The sequence below is a fragment of the Drosophila suzukii genome, chromosome 3, assembly GCF_043229965.1.
Source record: "Drosophila suzukii chromosome 3, CBGP_Dsuzu_IsoJpt1.0, whole genome shotgun sequence".
NCBI classification, from domain to species: Eukaryota; Metazoa; Arthropoda; class Insecta; order Diptera; family Drosophilidae; genus Drosophila; species Drosophila suzukii.
In genome coordinates this window covers 2,451,389-2,472,682 of record NC_092082.1, presented here as the reverse complement: position 1 = coordinate 2,472,682, position 21,294 = coordinate 2,451,389, and the positions used below count along the sequence as shown (strand labels likewise).

The window sequence follows — 21,294 nt, the reverse complement described above, 5'->3', positions numbered from 1 at the left end:
AATTCATTAGAGAATTTTTACATGAAGACTTCCCACACATCCAATTCATCAACAATACTATTATACTCCCAGACTTTATGCAAGCTCCATTCATTATTGTTATTGGCCCTAAATTTTATATGATGTTTTGATCTAAGTAAATACAGCCATAAAAAGAAGACTTAAATCCACGCCCAAAGCTGGCATACGCAAATAATTTCAGGCAGTGATTTCGACGGGGCCACTTCTTCATCCATCCGATGGCGTGTCACGGGGAATAGGCCGTAAATCTTATCAGTAATTGAAAATTCCAGCACTAACTGACAGTATCCAACACCAAGAGCTGGCGGTGAGTGTCGTCAGCGTTTTCGAGCGCTAAAAATAATGTATTCTATGCGCAGACGCAGTCGCCTGTCTCTTTGCCTTTTGAGTTTGTCTTTGGGTTCGGGATTCAGATATGGTTTTGAGGATCGGATGGGGCTGGGGATGGGTTTGGGGATCCACTCGAAAGCCGGCTGGGGATATGCTGTCTATCGGTGGATTTAATGCAGCTGCTACTTAGCGCAACTGACAAAACAGTTTGGCACGCACTGATTGATAAGCGAGGAAAGCGGTCTTGGAAAATGTAATACAAGAAAATATAAAGAAAAGAAGGAGGAGCAGACCAGTCGGGCATAAATTTGCCACGTCAAAATATACAGTCCCCGCTCCCTAAAATTGTTTACAAAACTGAATCGAAAGTGTTACATTTTAAAATCCTATTAAGAGACATCGAATTTCTCAATATCTAGCTTGATTTCTATTAAATAAACCTGCCAGAATCAACAGAGATTAAATGATACAAATTTGTTCAAGAGCTTTCTTTTGAACCATTTATTATACCATTATCGCTATGTTAAATGGGAAATTCTTGCATACACACAATCTCAACATACATAACCAATTTCACGGGATAGTTGCTTAACAAATACCCTGTAATTTCCGCTTTCCGGGGGTCCACTGTAGAGCATCCAGCTGCTGTAATTACCGGAGTGGAAGCGACGGCTCGGCGGTTTTCGAGTTAGAGACGCGAAATATATTGCATGTTTACATGGCAACTGATAGTCGCCGATAAACGTTCAATGAAAGTCGCGCAATGCAGGCGACTCCTGCTGATGTTGCTGCTGCAACTGCAACAGCAACCGATGTTGCTGCTGGGATGCTGCTGCTGCTGCTGCAGATGTTGCAGATGGGAGATGCGAGTCGCGAGTCGTGGCCAACAATTTGTAGAAACAATTATAGAAATTATCTTTTTGTTGGCTGCGAATTAAATTGAAATTTAAATTGCATTCGATGGCAGCAACAAGATTGCCCAATACGTGTACTCATAATTTTTTCGGTTGGCCTGGGAAAGTGCGACCTACAAACAAAAACCTGAAAATTGTTTTATGTTCGATGGGTATTTATAGAACCCAAAAGTCTGACATCACTCGGGCGGTTGCTGATGATCGAGGCGAAAAGCAAAACCTCTGCTAAATGAACAATAACAAAATAGCAGAATGCTTTTTGCCGCTTATTTTGTTATTTTTTTATTTTATGACAAAATCAAGTTAAGTTTAATGGAGGCACAGAGCAAACGCGTCAGAGCGTGCTATCCACACAAAAAAAGGTAAATTCAGTAAATTCATTTGCATATGGGTATATTTGTAGAATACATTAATGCTGTTTGCTCTCTATCAAATGGCTCACACACACGAATATTGATGCGGTTTTTTTATTGGTATGTTTATACAAACTTTTTATGGCCCCTGTGGCCTGTGTTTGATCAGGAGCAAAACATACATGCACACGGGCATTTGATTTATGTCGCTTTAATTAGCCAATTTCAATTTGTATTCAATTAGCTCACCTTTATTGGAGCACTCGCACAGCCACAAAATGAAATTGTCGCAAAAAGACAAACATGTGATGCGAAAATGTACCTAAATTGAATATTAATGGGCAGATGAGTGGATTTGGATTTTGGGTCAAGGCTGGCTGGTGAACTTTTCGAAAAAAGTGAACCAAATTTTTCGATTAGAATGTAAATAGGAAAAAAGAGATTGATAAATTTAGCATACAATTTTGTAAGAAAAATAGGATTTATGGTATAGGATGATTCATGAACAGTTTCTTAGTTCTTATAATATTTTCAATTTATCTTGTAAGTCTCATTCAAACTCTTATGATTAACTTGTCATCCTAGAATAAAGTTCTTAAGCAATTTGTTAGCAAACTCCAACATTTTATGTAATTTATCTTGAAAAGGATGCTATAACAACACCTTTCATCTGGCAATCTGGTAAAATAAATCAGGTAACACAAGCCAACGCCTCCGCAAGCTGCGATTCCCAATTAAATCGGCGATCGTTATTCGGGATTACGTATACGTAGCCAATGGCCGTAATGAAAGAGCGGTTCAGTCCGGCGCTCTATAAAAATGCGCAATGATTTCACACAAAACGATAACAGCAGCAAAAACAACAACGGCCACAGCATCGAGGTAATTTCATATCGAAATCGTGTTCTATCCGCTGCCGCAAAGTATTAATTTAAAAGCCAAAAACGTGTTTCACGCTAAGCGCCTCAAAGTGGACGATTGTAGCCCCTCTTCGTCGTCCATCTCCTGCAGATCATTCTATCCGGCTTTGGTAGATCTCATTCTACCCTTCAAAAGGGTATTGTAATATTCCAGCAATTAGAGCATTAGATATGCAGAAATTATCATTCGTTTAATGAAATATTGTTAAGTTAGGAAGTTGTTCAGAAAATGAAATGATATACATTGAACTACCATATTTGATATTTCCTTCAAGATCATTAAATTATAAGATCTGGAATTGTTATGTACTTTAGTTTAGGAAATTATAAGATATGCAATGAAATTCAGGGAAGGTGGTCTAAATATAGAGAAGACAGTATTGATTATACTTTGAGATCAACATGTTATAATACACTCTGTAAAATATGGAAAAACTATGATCATTATAATGTTTTATAAATATTGTCAAGGTGTGATTACTATATTTTGATAAAGCCTGTGACAATGGTTAAAATTATGTAGGTGTTCTATATAATTTAAATACACTTGTTTAGTTTTGTATTACTATGATTGTAAGTATTATATAGGCAAGGGTATTTCAATGTTCATCTTTCTCACCCTGCATTCCTTGCCTGGGTGTTATTGTTTTTGAACCGCCGATGGGGCTTTTGGCATTATATCATCGTCGTCTTTGTCGGGTCTTTGGGTTGGAGTGGGGTATGAAGCGAACACAAATCCTCCCACTCCCACTTGGCCACGATCTTGGAGTACTTCCGCCATTCGGACCTCCACACTAATGCCAAGCGAAGACGCTTCTAAATGTCCAAATGCATATTACGAATCTTAACGGCTCGGTGCGTGCTTGTGAGCCACTTGAAATACGATTCAATTTCGCAATGAGTGACGTATGTTCGTGGGGAGGGGAAATAGTGAGGCGCCCGTCCATATGCATAATGGTTTATTTTATGCTATATACGTATGTACATAAGCTTAGTTATGGTCGGCCTGTTTATAGTGATGTCATGCCATTTATGGTTCATATTTCAGTTAGGCGACGTGATTACTCCCCACTCCCGCAGCCCGTTACACTTTAAAATTTATTCAGATTTTCGAGAATCATTGGCGTATGCACACATGTGTATTGAAAACTCACTCACGTCGCATTGAGTCAGTGACTTCGACTGGTTTTTTTATCGCTTTACATCGCCGCCAGTGGGGCACACAATTTTATTTAATAGCCGGGTTATTAATTTATATTGTAATTGATTAATGGTAGTCGCAGATCTGGCTCGAAACCCTTGGAGCTACTAAATTGGAAATCTACAGTGAAACTTCTGCGTCAAGAACTACTTTGGGGTATATAGAATAAAAAAAGAAGTGACAATAAAGGATTTATTAGTATATAGATGCAGTTGGAGAGCTTTTTATAATTTCAACTTTATAATATATTACAGCAGCTTTGGGCTCCTAATGGTGGATATAAGCTTTTATCGATCTTATTTCTTCGGTAACTTTACAATAAGGGCCTTTCCATTTACCGAGGTTCGACTGTACCTTGCCCAAAACATTTTCGTTCAACAAATTAACGCCCACGCAGCTTTCCCTAAACATAAAACCCAACCAGTGGCAACCAAGAAGAAGCCGTTTGTGAACCATCAGACTGCAGAGTTCTCCATGGTTCGCCTTGGCATGTGGCACTTTTCCTCGCCTCCAGCTCCAGCTCCATCGACACATGCTCATCCCAACAGGAAAAGCTAACGGATGCCATTACCATAAACAGCCGATGCTGACCTTCATTGCAATCAAACAGAGCTGAGGTTGTGGTGCCACTTCTGCTACTTCTGCTACTTCGGCTTCTTCGGAGGCAGCTTCTGGTGGTGCTACCAAAATTAGAAGCTAGATATTGTGGTTCGGGAGCAGGTTTGCTGTTCCCCCGCCGCTCGAGATCATCGCACACGTCTCTCCTGGCCTCCGATGTCAACTGCGAGCCGCATGAATGGGAATGCAGCCAGCCGCTGGGATCCCAGGAACTCGGCAGCCCAGGAGGAACGTGACTGGAACGGATTTGGGGACAGGCCGAGGAATGCCGCGGACCCTTGTGGGAGAAACTCTTCGAATTGCTCGGGTCCTATGTGATATCCCTGGGAAATGCGAAAATAACGAAACGGAATGTGGGTGATCTAGAAATATTCAGTAACTAATCGATCTTGCTGTTAGTACTTACAAGGAAAATATATATTGTTTGATGGTAAAAGCATTTAAGTGAAATTGTGGGGGAAAGTAAAAATATCAAATAGATCTTCAACCGAATGTGTGATAGTTAAAAGCTAAGGAATTCTTAACTTCTGTTACTTACAATATTAGAAATGCGTACCACAGTACCGAATTGAAAATAAATTGTGGGATAAACGAATAAAAGATCGTTTAAAAGTATTCATTTTCCTAAAAAACCCCTATATTATCACATCACTGAGTAATCATCTTTAAAAACTCAAACATCCATCATCCTATAATAAAATCCTTAAATCTTTCAGAGTCCGGAGAAGATCTACATCAAAGTGGTGGAACTGGAGCCAAAGATCACAGCTCTTGGCGAGAACCTGGATGAATCGGTGCGCATGCAAAGGGAGCACGATGAGACCCTGCGCAATCTACAGGTGAGTCCATGCAATCTTCAAAAAGCAACAACTTTAATACCCTGTAAAATTCCATTTTTCAGAGCCTGCCGGGACCCATGGATGAGTTCGTGCAGAAAGCAGACAAGCTGCTGGCCAGCAAGCGGATCAGCTCCGAACTGGTCAATGCCATGGCCGACACCTTGAACATTATCTGGCAGGACATCCTGAACCTCCTACAGGACCGTCAGCACCTCCTAATCCTCTGCACACAGTTCCACGACAAGATGACGCAGTGCTTCCGAAAAATGGACCAACTGGAATTGGCCTGCGAAGAGACCCTCCATCCGCCGGACGTGCCACGTGTCCAGGAGTTCCTCAACAGATTCAAGCAACTGAGGATAGACATGCTCACCGGAGTGATGGCCGCTCTCAAGGATGGCAACGAACTGCTGGCCCAGCTGGAGGAGCTGGAGAAGCTGGAGACCCTGGACACAAGACCGGAGCACATCAAACGAGATGCCACGAGGGCGGTTCACCAGGTTCAGCAGTGGCTGGAGGCCCTGCACGATCGGAGGAACTCCCTGGAACTGGCCTGGCAGACGAGAAAGACCCAGATGGAACAGTGCCTGGCACTGGCTTTGCTGGGTAGGGAGCTGGTCGATCTGGAGGCAGCTCTCCAACAGGCCAGGATGGAGCTGAACACCATGTACAGTTTGGGTGAATGTGAGCACACGGCCAATGAAATGCTCACCAAGTACAGGGAGTGGAAGCAACAGGCTCTGATCCTCCGGGATCGAGCTCTCAAGATCACTCGGGCCAAGGAAAAGGTTCAGTCCGCTGGTCACTTCACCGAGGACGAGGCATGTGCTCGTGCCTATGCTGTATTGAGTGGCTGCACGGAACACCTAGATCTGGTGGATCAGCGGGAACACTGGCTGCATCAATCCCGGGAATTCTTCGCCAAGGCCGAGCACACTTTGAGTGTCCTGGAGAAACTGGAACTGGAGCTCACAAGCGTGAAACTGCCACCTCATTCCCCGGAGAGCTATGCCATGTATTCCAAGGTGGATCGAGATGTCCGCAGTTTCACCGAGGAACCTCTGCGCTTGGGTTACGGCATCCTCGACGAAGTGGGCAGGACTCAGCCGGAGACTCTGGGAGTGAAGAGAGTTCTGGATGAGCTGGAGAACCGGAAGGTATATATCCAGGGGATCTGCGCCAACAGTAGCGAGGATCAGCAGAAGGTGCAGCGGGCCTTGAGTGAATTCCTCACCCATCACAACGAGCTTTTGGCCTGGCTAAGAGCTTCCGGCCAACTGCAACTTCAGCAGAGCGTGGACATGGGGAGAAATCTCCAGCAGGCCAAGCAGTTCCTGTTACAGCACCACGAACTCATGCAGGATCTCGAGGTGTGTGGGTCTAAATTATCCTTACAAAAATATTAAATAACGCAGGGATGGTAGAGATAGTAAAAGTCATTTATTTGCATAAGCAAATATTTTAAAATAGATAAAGTAACGCCTCTAACAATCATTTCAATATTGGATAAAATAACGCCAAAAAAGTTACATGCCAATAAATGCAATACTTTTGTTACTTAAGGCTTGAATCAAACTACCTATGAAAGGAAAATCTTTATACAAAAATGTCTGGTATACAAATTATATCACCAAAATGCGTTATAAAGAATTTCTTTACATATGTTCTTCGATTCAGGTGAGTCCGCGCTTCCTATAATATACATTTACTACTCTATGGCTTCCATTCCTAACGAAATTAATAAATGTTTGATAAATCTTACATTATTAAGAAGTATATGCAAATATCAAAGGTGATTTCGAAGTTAATGTCAACGATACCCTTGTTTACCCCTTAGATAAAAGGCGAGCTGATCAACCTGCTGCTGGAATCCATCAAGGTCCATCTGGAGTCCCTGAGTCCCCAAGAGCGCTACGATGTGGACTCAAAGGCGGAGTCGCTGCACAAGCACTGGATCGAACTGAAGGATCTGGTTCTCAAGCGAGTGGATTATGTATCCCTGCTGATTGACTTCTTTGAGCTGGCCAACGAGTTCTCCAGCCAGCTGGACAACATGCAGCGCCAACTGCAGCAAACTCCCGACGAGCACAAGCTGCAATTCCTCCAGGCCACTTGGACGGGCATTGCGGCCACCTTCGGCGAACTGAAGTCCCGAGGACAGCGATTCATCAACTTGAAAGTCTGTATCGGGGGAGCGAACTACTTGTACCACCATACTTCCCGCTAGCTAGTTCCATACATAAGTTATTTAATCTAAGTTTTGAGGAATTCTCTAATGTCAGGGCGGCACTGTTTGGTTATGCATGCTGCACCATGTTTATGCTTCATCTATGCTCGCAAACTTTGCTTTTGGAACAACTAACTGCTGACAGCTGGCGCATTTGCACGCTGTCCATCAGCTCCCAGAAGCATTTTGCTGACGCCGCACAAGCAATCGCGAAAAAGTTTGGCCAGATAGGGCATTCTGGCTAAGGGTGGGTGTTGGAGAACTGGGATATACACTTAAAAAAATGTTTTATTTGGCTTTCCCATTTTTTCAGACGATTTAGGGACTATTTAGTCATATGCAAAATGATAAATGCCTCAAAAAAGTTGAAGAATCACATTTAAATGTGTCTAATTACAAGTGACTCTTCGCTAATTATATTCTCTTCAATTTATTTTAATGCAAAATACAAACATTTTAGAGATATTCCTAGTGATTTGAAAACAATTGCAAAAAATACCTAAAAGTATGCAACGATATATTTAGAGTACGTAACTACGATGGATTCTTTTTGGATCCACTTTTATTTTTACATTGCATACTTTTGGACAGATTTATAAGTGATTTCAAATTACGAGGTATTTCCGTTAGTTTAGAGACTTGTTTAAGAATTTCTTTGAAAGAAAGGATTTAAAATCGCAAGTGTATTCCAGTTTTCAACTCCCAGCACTCCTTTTTTTTCGCCAGCCCGCTCTGGGCCTATAAATTATAAACAATATGATTTGGTTAGCCATAAACATGTACTCAAAACGACAACGTCATTTCGCCCCATACGTGAACATAAAACCGGGAAGATGCGGCCAAACAGGCGCAAAAGAAATTTTTGAAATTAGAAATTTTGCTCTTCGCGGAGATTCTGCTGCGAGTTTTGTGCGTCGAGAGTTGTTGGCTCGACTCGAGTTGAGTCCATAAATAAAGAAAGCAATTTGCGCTGCCGGGCTATAGATAGGTTGTATGTGGCTGGCTGGTCGGGTCGGTCGGATCTGCCTGGCCTGGACTCGAATAGAAGTGGCAGAAGGCAGCAGACCCTGGCCACAGTCAGTCACAAAAGCGTGCCACGCGCCGCCTTTTCTCGGAAAATAATTCCCTTCCTTGCTCGCGCGACACAGCAGAAAAAACCGAACTAAAATACAGCAAAAGACGACCAAAATCAAATGGAAATAAAAATAAAAATCATCTATTTTCCATGCTATTTTTAACGGCGCGCTGCGCAGATTGTGGATCCATATCTCGAGACCAAATCCTCGGCACAGGCGGTGCAAGAGACGCTGAACGACTTCAGTAAGCGGCAGGTCGACGTGACGAGCAGTTTGGAGAATTGGACAACGAGCATTGCGGAGAAGCGAGAAGTCGAATACCTACTCGAGAAAGTCATGAGCGACAACGAGGAGGTGAGTGCGGGCATCGGGATCTCTGAATTTAATTGCGTCTGGTCGGGATCTTATAGAGTAAAATACAAATATATTTAGATTTTCGCATTTCCTTGAAGAGGTTTGTTTGAAATGCATTTTGAGCGAATTTCAAGTACAGACATATGCCAATTAGATTCTGAGAGATTTTAGATTTATGGATTGTCTCAGCTTTAAAGACTTTAGATCAAAGGAGTTTTCAATTAATTAGTAGAGTGTTTCAGCTCTATAAGAAATACTTGGGTATTTGTACATATAGACCCATTTCCTTATTTTAAATAAGGATACTGATAAACATAAAGATATAACTTTGAAGATAGTACTTGAACCTCCAATAATCCTTTATTAATTGGACCCCCTTTCTAGACCGTGGCCAAGAGCACACAGGTGGACACCCAGTTATATCCCGTATTCACCTCCCAGAGCGTGGACTCCAAGCAGCTGCTGATCAGCACCCGCGAGAAGCTGACCCACGTGACCCAGGACATCGAGAGGGCCCAGGATGAGATCCAGCAGCGCATCCAGACAACTCTCAGCATCCAGACGAAGGATCAGCCGTCGCTGGCCAAGATCGAGCAGGTGATCAACAACCTGCGCATGCTGAAGGCCAAGCTGGATGGCATCAAGTACGACTACCGCACTCTGGTCGAGAGCGTGGTGCAGTTTCTGGAGAATATAGTGCAGCTGCGCCGCGAGATCGACGACTACTTCGCCAGGCAGCAGAAGGAACCCACTTCCGGCGCAGATCGCAGCATAGCGGAGCACGAGAAATTCCGCGATCAGTGCATGGATAAATTTAGATCGCTAATCACACAATCCGAACTGCTGATCGATCGGGTGCGAGTACTGGAACCGCCGGGAGCCCGCGAAATCGACACCGATCGCATTCTGAAGCTGCTCGAGAACCTGCGCCTGCACTTCGAGTCGAACAGCAGTGCCCGCATGTCGTCGCTGGAGCGCCTGGAGAAGATCGAGCAGTTCCGCTCCGACCTGGAGGACATCGATCGCAGCCTGGACAGCGTGAGCCAGCAGCTGCACGAGATCAACAACCAGAGCGTCGACAGTCTGGCGGCGGCCAAGACCACGTCGCTGGCGTTCGAGTACTTTGAACGGACCATAGAGGTGAGTGAACTCCCGCCGATCGGTCTATTGAGGTGGGTTAGGACCGCTCGCATCGGGCGATCACGGCACTATTTATTTAAATTGGGTAAACATTTGGCCACGAAGCGATGCAATGCAGGGAATCTGTGGATTGTCGATTGACAGTGACTGGAATCTAAAGCAGAACTATTTGTTTTCTAGATAAAACTTAGATGAGCTAGGAAATAAATAACACCTGAACGGAAGTGCTAAAACGTTAGAAACTCTATAGTTAATTAATAGAAACACTACTGGACTATAGATATAAAAGATATATATTTTAAATGGAGTATTTATATCCCAGGACCCAAAGTACATTATTACTCTAGGAATATTTGACCTTATATCATAGCTGTATTGTCTTATATATCGATACAATCTGCTACAACTCATAAACTAATAATTTATTTGCCATATGCAAAATATTTTATTCGAGAGCAAATTTACATATTTTCTTTAATGATGACACCACACGACGCAGAACAGATTTCTCCTGATAGATTTAGCGTCGACATTTGATGGGTTTAAAATTATTGAATGATCTAATCCCATTCTAGTGTTCAATGCCCAGGCAATTGAAATCAACGCGCCATCAGCGACGCTGGGGCCAAACAGCCCACACGATCGAGGTAGCCACAGTCATGGATATATAGACCATAGACCACATCCATAGAGTAGATATATAGATAGAGACCGGATCGATCCCTGCATGGTCTTTATATTTTTGCATCACTTCCCGCTTACCCTTTTGGGTGGTCACATCCAAACACTACATCCAACTGGCAGCCCCAGAACATTCATCAAATTTCCAAATGGGAAACGAAACGACGCACTGCCGGGATGACATTTCGAAAATATCGCAACTTTCAAAATGTTGTCGCTGTCAACGGCGGACGATGGGCGATTTAGACAGACAGCGGCAGCTGTCGTTAGTTTGTAATTAAAAACTCTGGGCCGAATACATGAAATACTACTCAGAGATACGGATACAGCAAACCGAAACAGAAACACATTCAGACCGCTTTTTAATGCACTTCTATTTGCTGTTGGGCATTTGCTGTTATAAATTGCTTCTGGCGTTCCGATTTTTATGACCAGCTAAGCCAAAAAGCGGGTGGAGATGGATATGCACGGAGAAAAAATATAAGATCGTTTTTAATCAGTTATCCGTATTATATTTTGTCATTAAAATATAAATATGCTCCTTTATAAAAGATACAAAGAAGAAATCCTAATTTTCATTCATATTTTGCAAGTCATAAACACCTTATTTATCATTCAGAAAGCCCCTACGATTTTTGTTCTGTGTACAAGAATATATTCCCGCTTGACTGCATTCTGCCTAGACACACTGCGTTTTAGTTGCTGCCTAATGGGTTAATTTGCTGGCGATATATGTATATTTGTTGGCTGTCTCTAAAGATTACCACGTCTCTTTTCCGTTCCACCCACATCGTATAGCTGCTCGAGAAGCGGATCGAGAAGTTTACGGAGTCCACGAGCCAGCAGCTTTTGATAAGCAATCCCGAGAGCGAGCGGTACGTCAAGGACGAACTGCGCAAACTCAACGACAAGTGGCAGGGCTTCAAGGATCAGGTGAAGCAGAAACGAAAGAGCCTCAACCAGGCAACCGAGTTCTTCGAGGTGGTCGAAAAGGTGGGTTATTAAAGTCCCATAAATTATGTTTTAAGAGGGATTGTAAGTAGGAGACTTTTCATTCACAAAGCTTTTACGATTTTGTTGAGTAACATTTACATTTTCTGTGTTTAAAATTCAAGACATAAAAACAGTTTACAATTTGTTCCTAAAATTTGTTCGGGTTTAAAAGTATTTTCTAATAAAAGCAGTACATCTTCAGTACTAAAAATGTGGTTACTGATTTTTTGTTTTGTTATATTTTGTATTTTTTTAAAACGTAAAAACGTTTTTAATGATTTTTTCATTTACTGTATTTTAATAATTCGTACTTATTATCAACGTCTTAAAAAGTATATATATAACTCATTATCTAACTCTAAGAATCCAAAAATGTTCCTTAAATACTAATAACCCATTAACATTCCCCAGATCGACGCGGAGTACCGTGAGATTAGCTACTTCTACACCAGCGTCTCCAACAAGGTTCCCTACCTCCGCGATTCCGTGGAGGCCGGCAACTTGGTGAATGATATCGAGAACTATGTGACCAGCAGGGAGGCTGCCCTGCGCTCCAAGTTGGATAGTGCCTCGCAATGTGCCCACGACATGAACAAGGTCTCGTCCCTGTACAACGATGTGATGAACATCTTCCAGTCCTTCATCAAGCTGAAGATGGACATCAATGTGGTGCAGGAGCGGCTGAAGCAGGAGCAGCGCCAGAAGGAGCAGAGGGAACGGGAGGCCCGGGAGCAGGCTGAAAGGGAGAAGGCTCTGCGGGAGGCGGAGGCCAAGGAGAGGTTGTTCAGGGAGGAGCAGTCCCGCCTGGAGAACCAGCGCCAGCAGGCGGCCATCGAGCAGGCTCAAAGGGAACTGGCGGCCAGGGAGTTGGCTCTTAGGGAGCAGGCTGTCCGGGAAGAGGAGTCCAGGTTGCAGGCCATTCGGGAGCAGGCCACGCGAGAGCAACTGGCCAGGGAGCAGGCTGCCAGGGAGGAGGAGTTACGGATCCAATCCCTCAGGGAGATTGCTCGCCGGGAAGAGGAAGTGCGCCTGCAGAACAAGAGGGATGAGGAGATCCGTATCCGCAGAGAGGAGGAGGAAAGATTCCGAAGAGAAAACGAGTCCCGTTCGAAGCGAGAAGAGGAGGCCCGCATCCAGCGGGAGGAGATCACCAGGCTCCAGACTCTTCGCGATCAGGTGGATCAACAGCGCCTGGTGACCGAAAACATCCGCAAGGACATCCAGGTGAACTCCATTTTCACGGAACTGCGCTACGCCTCACCGCTTTTCATTCGTCCTTTGAAAGATGCAGTTGCTCGCGAAGGAGATCGATTGGTTCTTGAATGCGAGGTCACAGGTACTCCAGAGCCCTCCGTTGAGTGGTTCAAGGATGGCATCAGCATCCAGAATAATACCGATTATAAAACCACCTTCGATAAGGGAATCTGCAGGCTGGTGATCGAGGAAACTTTTGCCGCCGACTCAGCCCGTTTCAGTTGCCGTGCCTCGAATCTGGTGGGAACTTGCGATACCAACGCCACTTTATCCGTCCGGGAAAATGCTGCCGAAGTCCAGTTGGTTCCCCCAAAGATCCTAAGGTTCCTGGAGAGCGGCAAAGCCACCGAGGGCAGTTCCTTCCAGTTCGCTTGTGTGGTGGCCGGAGTTCCTTTGCCCACTGTTCAGTGGTTCAAGAACGACAAGTGCATCGATGATTCGCCGGACTATGTGATCAGCTACAATAATGGTGAAGCTACTTTGAAGTTCGAGGAGGTCTTCTTGGAGGATGATGCGGTCTACACTTGCAGCGCCTCGAATCCCGCGGGAATTGAACATTGTTCCGCTTCTCTCATTGTGGAACGTAAGTGGATCGCATTTTTATAAAAACATTTATTTTTTGAAAGGTTCTTGTTCAAATCCTATTAAATCAAACATAAATTTTAAATTGAATAATAATGTAAACTATGATCTGTATTAATAGCTAGAATATATTCAAATTTATTTAAATTTTTCGAAATCATGGAATAAAGGAATATATATATAATTTATTGCTCCTCTAATTTCAGCTTTGGAGCCAACTGAATTGCCCAGCTTCAAGGTTCCCCTCTCAAATGCCATGGCTCGAGTGGGTCAGAAGATCAAACTGGAGGCCATCGTGAGTGGAATTCCCAGGCCAGAAGTCTATTGGCTGCACAACGGCAAACCCTTCCAGCCCCGCGATTCCAAGGTGAGTTCGATGTCTGTTTAATTAGAAGGTGAATATTATCTTAAAATATATTTTATGCTGGAAATATCTTTCAGTGCATATATTTGACAATTCCGGATAGATCGTAATTCAAGAAATTTATTTATAAAATTTTCTGCGAATGATTTGGCTTTTTATATTTTTGGTCAATATTTTGTCCCCTTTTGTGATGCGTAAATTATAAAGAATAGACAAAGTGTTGACATATCGTTGTTAAGAATTAAGCAATTAGCCAAACGTCTGAAATGTTTCAACCATTAAACAAAAAATGTTCAAATATTTGGCAAAACATGCTTTTTATGCTTCCACTTTGAAACTATTGAAAAAATCTCTATGTAGTAGAAAAATCAGCATAAATATGTTATTTTAATTTGGTTTTTGAAAGGAAACCCCCAAAGATTTCCGTCGACTTTCTCCCCATGCGAAGGGTAAACAAATACCACCCAGTACAATTCCCCCAACAGTCTGGCGACTGACCATTTCCATATACACAGCAACTTTGTATATATCCCATGAAAATCTTTGGCTGGAAAAACCAGAGAGAATTATACACTTTTTGCGGTGGGCGTTGCTTGTGCGGTTCAGACTCAGCAATCTCGTAGTTCCATAATTCGAAAGAAATCATTTGACTGACGTCAGTCACGCATTTCCCCTCTTTCCCGAAAAATTATGATCGTTGGTCAAACAGAATTCAAGGCGATCGTTTTGAAAACAGGCCAACGCACTTCGCGGACAGATAGTGCGATGCATAAATTGGGCAGACGGCTATTTGCCATATAATATCTAATAGCTGCATTTTTTGGCAGCTCCTCCGTGCAACAAGCCATGCGGCCATAGCGAATCCAATTCACCACAGTCAGGCCAGGCAATTTGTTTATTGTGGGCGCCAACATTGTGTACACAAATCTACGTATATACATTTGCAGATTTTCATTTTCATTTGGCAAAAAAAGAAATCAGGAGAAAATATGAAAAAATTAAGAAATGATTTCATTGGCCGCACTTTTAATTGCCCCGTCGTCGCTTGTTTGATACAACATGATCTCACTTTTATTTGATGAATTAAACCATTTCAATTAGAGGAGAAATATCTTTGATTGTTCTCCATTGAAGCGTTGAACACCTGAACTCAGGTGCTTCCTGCAATTTGGGGCAAAACAAAGATCATTTGTTGTGCGAAAATAAACAAAGTGTTTTTGGTTTGCCCCTCCAGACCGCCGGATGTGCCTCATCCGCAGACATAGACACTCACACTCGTAAATAAGATTTAAATCGGTGTAAAAAAGAAGGAAAATTTAATTGCAAAAAAAGAGAGCATACAAAACTAGAACGAGCCGAAAGCATTCAAAATCCACCATCGTTTTTCGGGGTGTGGTGAATTCCGAAACCCAAACTGACTAGACTTTTCGTGATTTTCTCTCTGCACTTTCAGTACGAATACGGCCGCGTAACGCTGATAATCCCGCAGGCTTATCCCAACGACGCCGGATCCTACGTCCTGAGCGCCAAGAACCTAGCTGGCGAGGCCTATACCAGTTGCAACGTGATAGTGAAGGGTCGCCTGCCCAACGAGACCTCCGATTCCGAGATGGCCAGCGACATAGAGCCCATCAAGCCAGCCGTCCACCTGCCCCTCAAGGATGTCTCCATATTCGAGGGCAAGCCCGTGAGGCTGGACTGCGTGATTGTGGGCCAGCCGGAGCCCGAGGTGATCTGGTATCACAACGAGCGACCTGTCAAGGAGTCCGCCGATGTTCAGTTGCTTTTCCAAGGGGACAGGTGTTCCCTGATTATCCAAGAGGTCTACCAAGAAGACGCAGGTCACTACAAAGTGGTGGCCATCAACTCGGCGGGAGAAGCATCCAGTAGTTGTGAACTCAAGGTCACTCCTTTGAATCAGGCAGAACCTGCCACTCGGGCTCAGGCGGAGAGGCAATCCCTGCCCAAGGATGCCCTGCCCAAGTTCGAAAGACTTCTCTCTGATGTTTTGGCTGACGAGGGTGAGCAGGTAGTCCTTGAAGTTCAGGCCAGTGGTGATCAACCTCTGACTGCCCAGTGGTTCCTGACCAATAAGGAACTCCAGTTAGACCAAAGGATCACCACCCAATCCGACTCGGAACTAGGCCTCTTCAAACTCATCCTGAACAATGTGAGTTGCGATGACAAGGGTGTTTATACCGTGAAGGTCACCAATCCAGCGGGAGATGCCAAGTGCTTTTCGCATCTCATAGTGAAATCCGTGAATGCTCCCGAGAATCGTAGGAGTAGTCAATCCTCAGTGGAAATCTTAGATCGTCATCAGTGTCCCGAATTTAAGGAACTATTTAGCGACAAACAAGGTGAAATCGATGAGGTGATTAAGTTCGAGTGCATTGTCAAGGGCAAGCCCACACCAAAGGTCCACTGGTTCTTCAACGACCAACCCGTTCATGGTCACAATTTTCTGGTCTCTACAAGTGGAGAACGTCAGGTGTTAACCATCCAAAAGTTAACCCACGATGCCGTGGGCAAGATCAGTTGTGTGGCGGAGAATGAGGCGGGAAAAGCCACCTGTGTTGCCTTCTTAAATATCCTCGGAAGCGGTCTGCCCGCCTCTAGTGATGCTCAAACAGTGAGCCAGGAGCACAATACTGGATCTTCGAGGGTGACGATCAAGAAACAAACCTTTACCACCACCTCCACTTCGCAGGTTAATTCCTATGAGGGAAATGCCCCGCAAACCGAGGTGCACCACTCCTCCGCCCACATTGATCAATCCCTGAAGCAACTTGGCCAGCAAAGACCCGAGATCGTGGAGAGTCACCACTACGAGGAGCTGCACAAGAGCAAGGAGATGAGCAGTCCCAGTGTGCAGCAGAAGTCCTTCAGCTTCATCCAATCCAGTGCACCCAATGGGCAATCCACCGTGGCCATACCAGACTCACCCACTCGCCTCAGGAGGGAAATCGCTCCGAGGTTCACCACTCCCCTCAGCGGAAAGATCGTGGATCAAGGTGCCGATGTCAGCATGGAGGCCATTTACGATGGCTTTCCCTCGCCCGAGATTAAGGTGGAGAAGAACGGAGGTCAGCTGTTCGAGGATGCCCACACCAAGATCTCCAACAAGTGCAATCGCGTGACCATTGAACTCAAACAGGTGGGCGTGGCAGATGCGGGACGATATGCGGTGACTGCCTCCAATACAGTGGGTCAGTCCACCAGCACAGCGGATTTGGTTGTTAAAAGTGAGTATTCGATATGGTATTCATAAGAGAATTCTAAATATTAAATGGTAGGACTCCAACGGCTTAGTTTTAAATTCAATATTGAAGTAGGATTATTAAAAATATCTCCAGTTCATTTAATTTTATACCTTACTGTTAATGAGAAATATTTTGTTGGCGGACTCAAAATACTTTTATTACTTCAAAAACCTTAACCCATTTATTCCAAACACATTCTAAAAATGTTCTTAAGAAACGTCTAGCAAAAACGGAAATGTTAAATGTTAATTATTTAATGGCGCCCAACGTTAGGCTGTCTGCGACCTAATTTAAGCTATCCAATTACGACCACCCCAAACTCTTTTGTTTAGGAAATCGATTTCCCAGAATTAAATGAACTAAATAACCTGGCAAAAAGTGTTCACAAATCTAAAAAACCGCATACGCATGTTCCCCTGGCTATAGACCCTATATCATATGTTGGCGTTTGTTCTGTCCACATCAATCAGCGGAGAGCATTAAAGTGTCATTGTCGAGGGTAGAGGGGACCGGAGCGCCAATAGATCTTCAAACGTCAATGCCGTGAACGCTCCCCAGAATATTGATGAGTTTTTAGTGGTCGTCGACGGGGTTGTTGGAGGATGATGATGAAGATTCTCGGCTATATTGTTCTTGTTTATATTTCAATCTTTTCTGTTGGCTGATGTGCCCGGGTGAGGGAGAATCTCTTGGCCAATGCAAAAGATTTTCTTACAAAAATTTATAAATATTCACTGGCAGCCGTGGGGGTGGTTGTTGAACGGGATGTGGATATGGCTGTGGATTGGGGCTGGGGCTGTGGGATAATGTCTGCAATTATTATTATGTAAATCGCGTTGAAGACCGAGATCGTTTATTTACTCGGGCCGTTTGCAGATTTGTCGCTGCTGCCTGCAATGTGTGTTTCAGATTATTTTTACTGCCTGTCGGGTGTCTAAACGAATTATTCATTATGGCCGATTATTGGGACGGCTGTTCAAGTAAATTATTTAGCAAGAAATCTGTTGCAATGACACACAAAGGCATACATATGTTAATGCTTATTGTTTGGTATTCTTTTCTTTGAAATACATAGAGACCATATTCCCGCCTGTGTTTGGCCGACGACTGCAGGCTCAGGTCAGCAAGAAGGGCGAGAAGCTGACCATGGAGGTGGAGGTCACCGGGCTGCCCGAACCCACGGTCACCTGGCTGAAGGACGATAAACCCTTAAAGGACGCTGGGATCTCTGAACATCGCCTGCTGGCCCAAGGAAACTCTTACAGGCTTATAATCGAAAAGGGTAAATATGAACTTCTGTATATTAAACTTCCGATTTCGAATACACATATGTTGGGTATTTAGAAATTTTACTTTCGAATTTTCTTTCGAGATTGGCGAAGTAGAAAGAAAATGACAGCCAAATGGCAAAACAAGCAATTTGTTTATTCAACCCACATTTTTGCAATGTTTATTTTATCGAACATCACCACTAAAATGTTTTTGCAAACATCTCATGCAAAGTCTTTGGGTCCTAAAAAATGTTTATATAAGTTTTAATTGCTTGTTTTACTTTCAACGCGCAAATCTGTGCAGTGCAGTCGTGCACATTATAAAAGAATATATAAAAATAAATTTAATATCGCCATATATCAACATCCTAACTAACTGACGATTGAAACTATTTGTTAGCCTTTCATAAACAAATAAAAAAACATTTAATAGTACATTTAACTTATTTTACATGCTCTAATTTATTAATTATCCTATTTTTAGCGCAAACTTCGGATTCCGGCAAGTACATGGTGCGTGCCACAAATGCAGGAGGCGAGGCCAAGAGCATCGCCGACTGTGCCATCCTGGAACCCTCACCGGAACGCATGCAGGAGGTGGTCAAGACCATTGTCTATGAGACGGGTCCCGTGGCTCCTGTGGTCCCATCCAGCGATTTCAAAACCGAAGTAAGTGTGCATGTGCTCAATATCTAACCACCGACTACTATGCATTATCCTCCACGATTCACCTATACAACTCTTTCAATCTACTCCGATCTATTCTATCTCTTCTTTTTCGACTCTGTTAACTTATACTTTAATATCGATCAATATAATAAACCAAACTTTTGTGAATTTTCTCCTCTCATGATATCAACGTCGTTCGTTCTTTCGTTTCGCTTTGCTCATTCCACGGGTTTACCACACCACCTACTCCATCATCCCACAAAAATACACTGAAAACGATTTAGAATCAGAATCAAAGTCAGAACGGCGAAAACCAACAGTCGTTCCAGAGCAGTCAGACCGATGTGACCAGTGCCAATGATCTCCACGGTTTGTCCGAGTCGAAAGTGATCACTGAGCATCGTTGCACCACCGAGGCAACCATGCGTCTAGAGCACAAATCGAACTATCTGGATCTGCCGGAGCTGACCTCGCGTCCCAAGACACCAACCACAAACGATACTATCACCATCACCTCAAACACTGCCACTGCCAGCATGGATCAGCCAGATCAGATACAGCCCACCGTCAACACCACCAAAGCCCCACCACCAGTGCCACCCAAACCCTGTACACCAGTGGTGGCCACCACCTTTGGCCAACAGCAGCAACCACCGCAGACGCTGACGAGCACCAGATACGAGCAGAGCGAGCACAAGTCGAGCACCACCTCATCCTCGTTTGACTACTTCAAGAAGATCGATGAGGAGACCGTCATCCAGCGACCAAACCCACTGACCTTCAAGCCCCTGGAGACGGTGGTGAGACAACCGCAGGCGCAATCCCTGGCTGAGGAACTAAGGACTCTCAACCTGATACCAGGAGATGCCCCGGAGTTCTGTTACTCGCCGAAAACCGAAAGGAGCGAACCAAAGGTGCCACTAATCACCGAGAAGATCAAGATACTTTCGGAGGTGCAACCCAAGGAACCTCCACCACAGGGTGGTGTACCAGTCTTCCCGCCACCTCTAGGTCTCCAGACGGTGCAGCACGAAACCACAACGACCAAGGAGGTGAAGGTGGAGTATGGACAACCAATTGTGCGACCTGCAGCAGTGTTGGCCACTCCTGCCCAGCAGAATCCTCGCTCACCCTCACCCAAACCCTCCGCCGAAGGAGTGGCCATGTCGAGGCTATGGACACCCACTGGGGTGACTGGTTACACCAGCGATGTAGAGCAGAAGTCAGAGAAAACAGTGATCTCCAAGCTGGCCACACCAACGCCAACGAAAGAGCTAAATGCACCCTTCCTGGTGAATCAGATAGTGAAGAGCATACCCGCTACAACAGCTCCTGCAACTCACTTGGTTAATGTGGAACTGGAACCAGGGACACCACCAGAGATTTGCTTTGCTCCCAAGGTGGAAGAGACACGTCGTCGATCCTTGGTGGAGAGCATGGAACATAAGTTGGAACAGAACCTGATCCAGGGACCCAGTAAAGTCCTGCCCCACTCGGTGCCCACCTTGACTCCAGCCACTGTACCATCGGCACAGCCCAAACCCTTGGGTGGTACCACCTATAGACCACCCCCTCCTGTTATACCCACCCGATTGGGAGTCTACGAAAGCGATTACGAGAGTGATCGGTACAAGTACAGTGGCAGTGAATCGGACGTGGAGCCCGGAATCCGCAATCAACCCCAACAAACCTCCATGGAGACTTCCTTTAAGTCCAGTGGATATACGGCTGATACAGAGGAGCATTCGAGCTATCGCAAGTCGGAGTCAAGTTATTACGAAACCAAGTCATCATCCTCGTTGGGAAATGCATTGCCCAAGTTGCAGCCCGAACCACCGGCACATATTTACTTTACCCCGAAGCCACAACCACAGGTGCAACCCCAGGTGGTGCCACCATCTCAATCGAATTTTAGCAGCCAGGAGGCGAAGGTTCGCATTAGATCTTTCTCTCTGTGTGTCTATCTGTGTTGTCGTTCAATGTCGTTGTTGCTAGCACTGGGAGCTCAAAAGAAAGCTCCTCCTTACACCAGCAAAAAGCCTCTGTGTCGTTATTGTTCGTACTAGCTAACTAGCTAACACCCAAGCCCCAAGAGAAACTCACCAATTAATCACTAAGCTCCTTGATTATCATCAACATTTAGCATTCAATCTTAAAACCTTAAAGTGACAAGATCTCCTGTTCGTTCATTTGATTGATGCTTCATTTACCCAACCCTCTAACC

General features: G+C 44.3%; 1 protein-coding gene across 8 annotated transcripts in view; it reads left to right on the top strand.

Moving 5' to 3' along the window:
* The window catches only part of zormin, a 37,566-nt gene that overhangs the window by 5,939 nt on the left and 10,333 nt on the right, over positions 1-21,294 (top strand). For 3 of the 8 annotated variants that reach the window (XM_065864837.2, XM_065864842.2, XM_065864838.2), the window contains 13 exons: positions 5,074-5,196; positions 5,259-6,566; positions 7,034-7,375; positions 8,677-8,853; positions 9,238-9,993; positions 10,569-10,640; positions 11,473-11,667; positions 12,079-13,504; positions 13,710-13,870; positions 15,321-17,112; positions 18,206-18,412; positions 18,886-19,070; positions 19,355-21,001. In XM_065864837.2, the coding sequence (XP_065720909.2) occupies positions 5,074-5,196; positions 5,259-6,566; positions 7,034-7,375; positions 8,677-8,853; positions 9,238-9,993; positions 10,569-10,640; positions 11,473-11,667; positions 12,079-13,504; positions 13,710-13,870; positions 15,321-17,112; positions 18,206-18,412; positions 18,886-19,070; positions 19,355-21,001 (8,391 nt within the window). The remainder of the gene's footprint in view (positions 1-5,073; positions 5,197-5,258; positions 6,567-7,033; positions 7,376-8,676; positions 8,854-9,237; positions 9,994-10,568; positions 10,641-11,472; positions 11,668-12,078; positions 13,505-13,709; positions 13,871-15,320; positions 17,113-18,205; positions 18,413-18,885; positions 19,071-19,354; positions 21,002-21,294) is intronic. The other 5 variants (XM_065864840.2, XM_017077668.4, XM_017077666.4 and 2 more) reach the window with 3 other exon arrangements.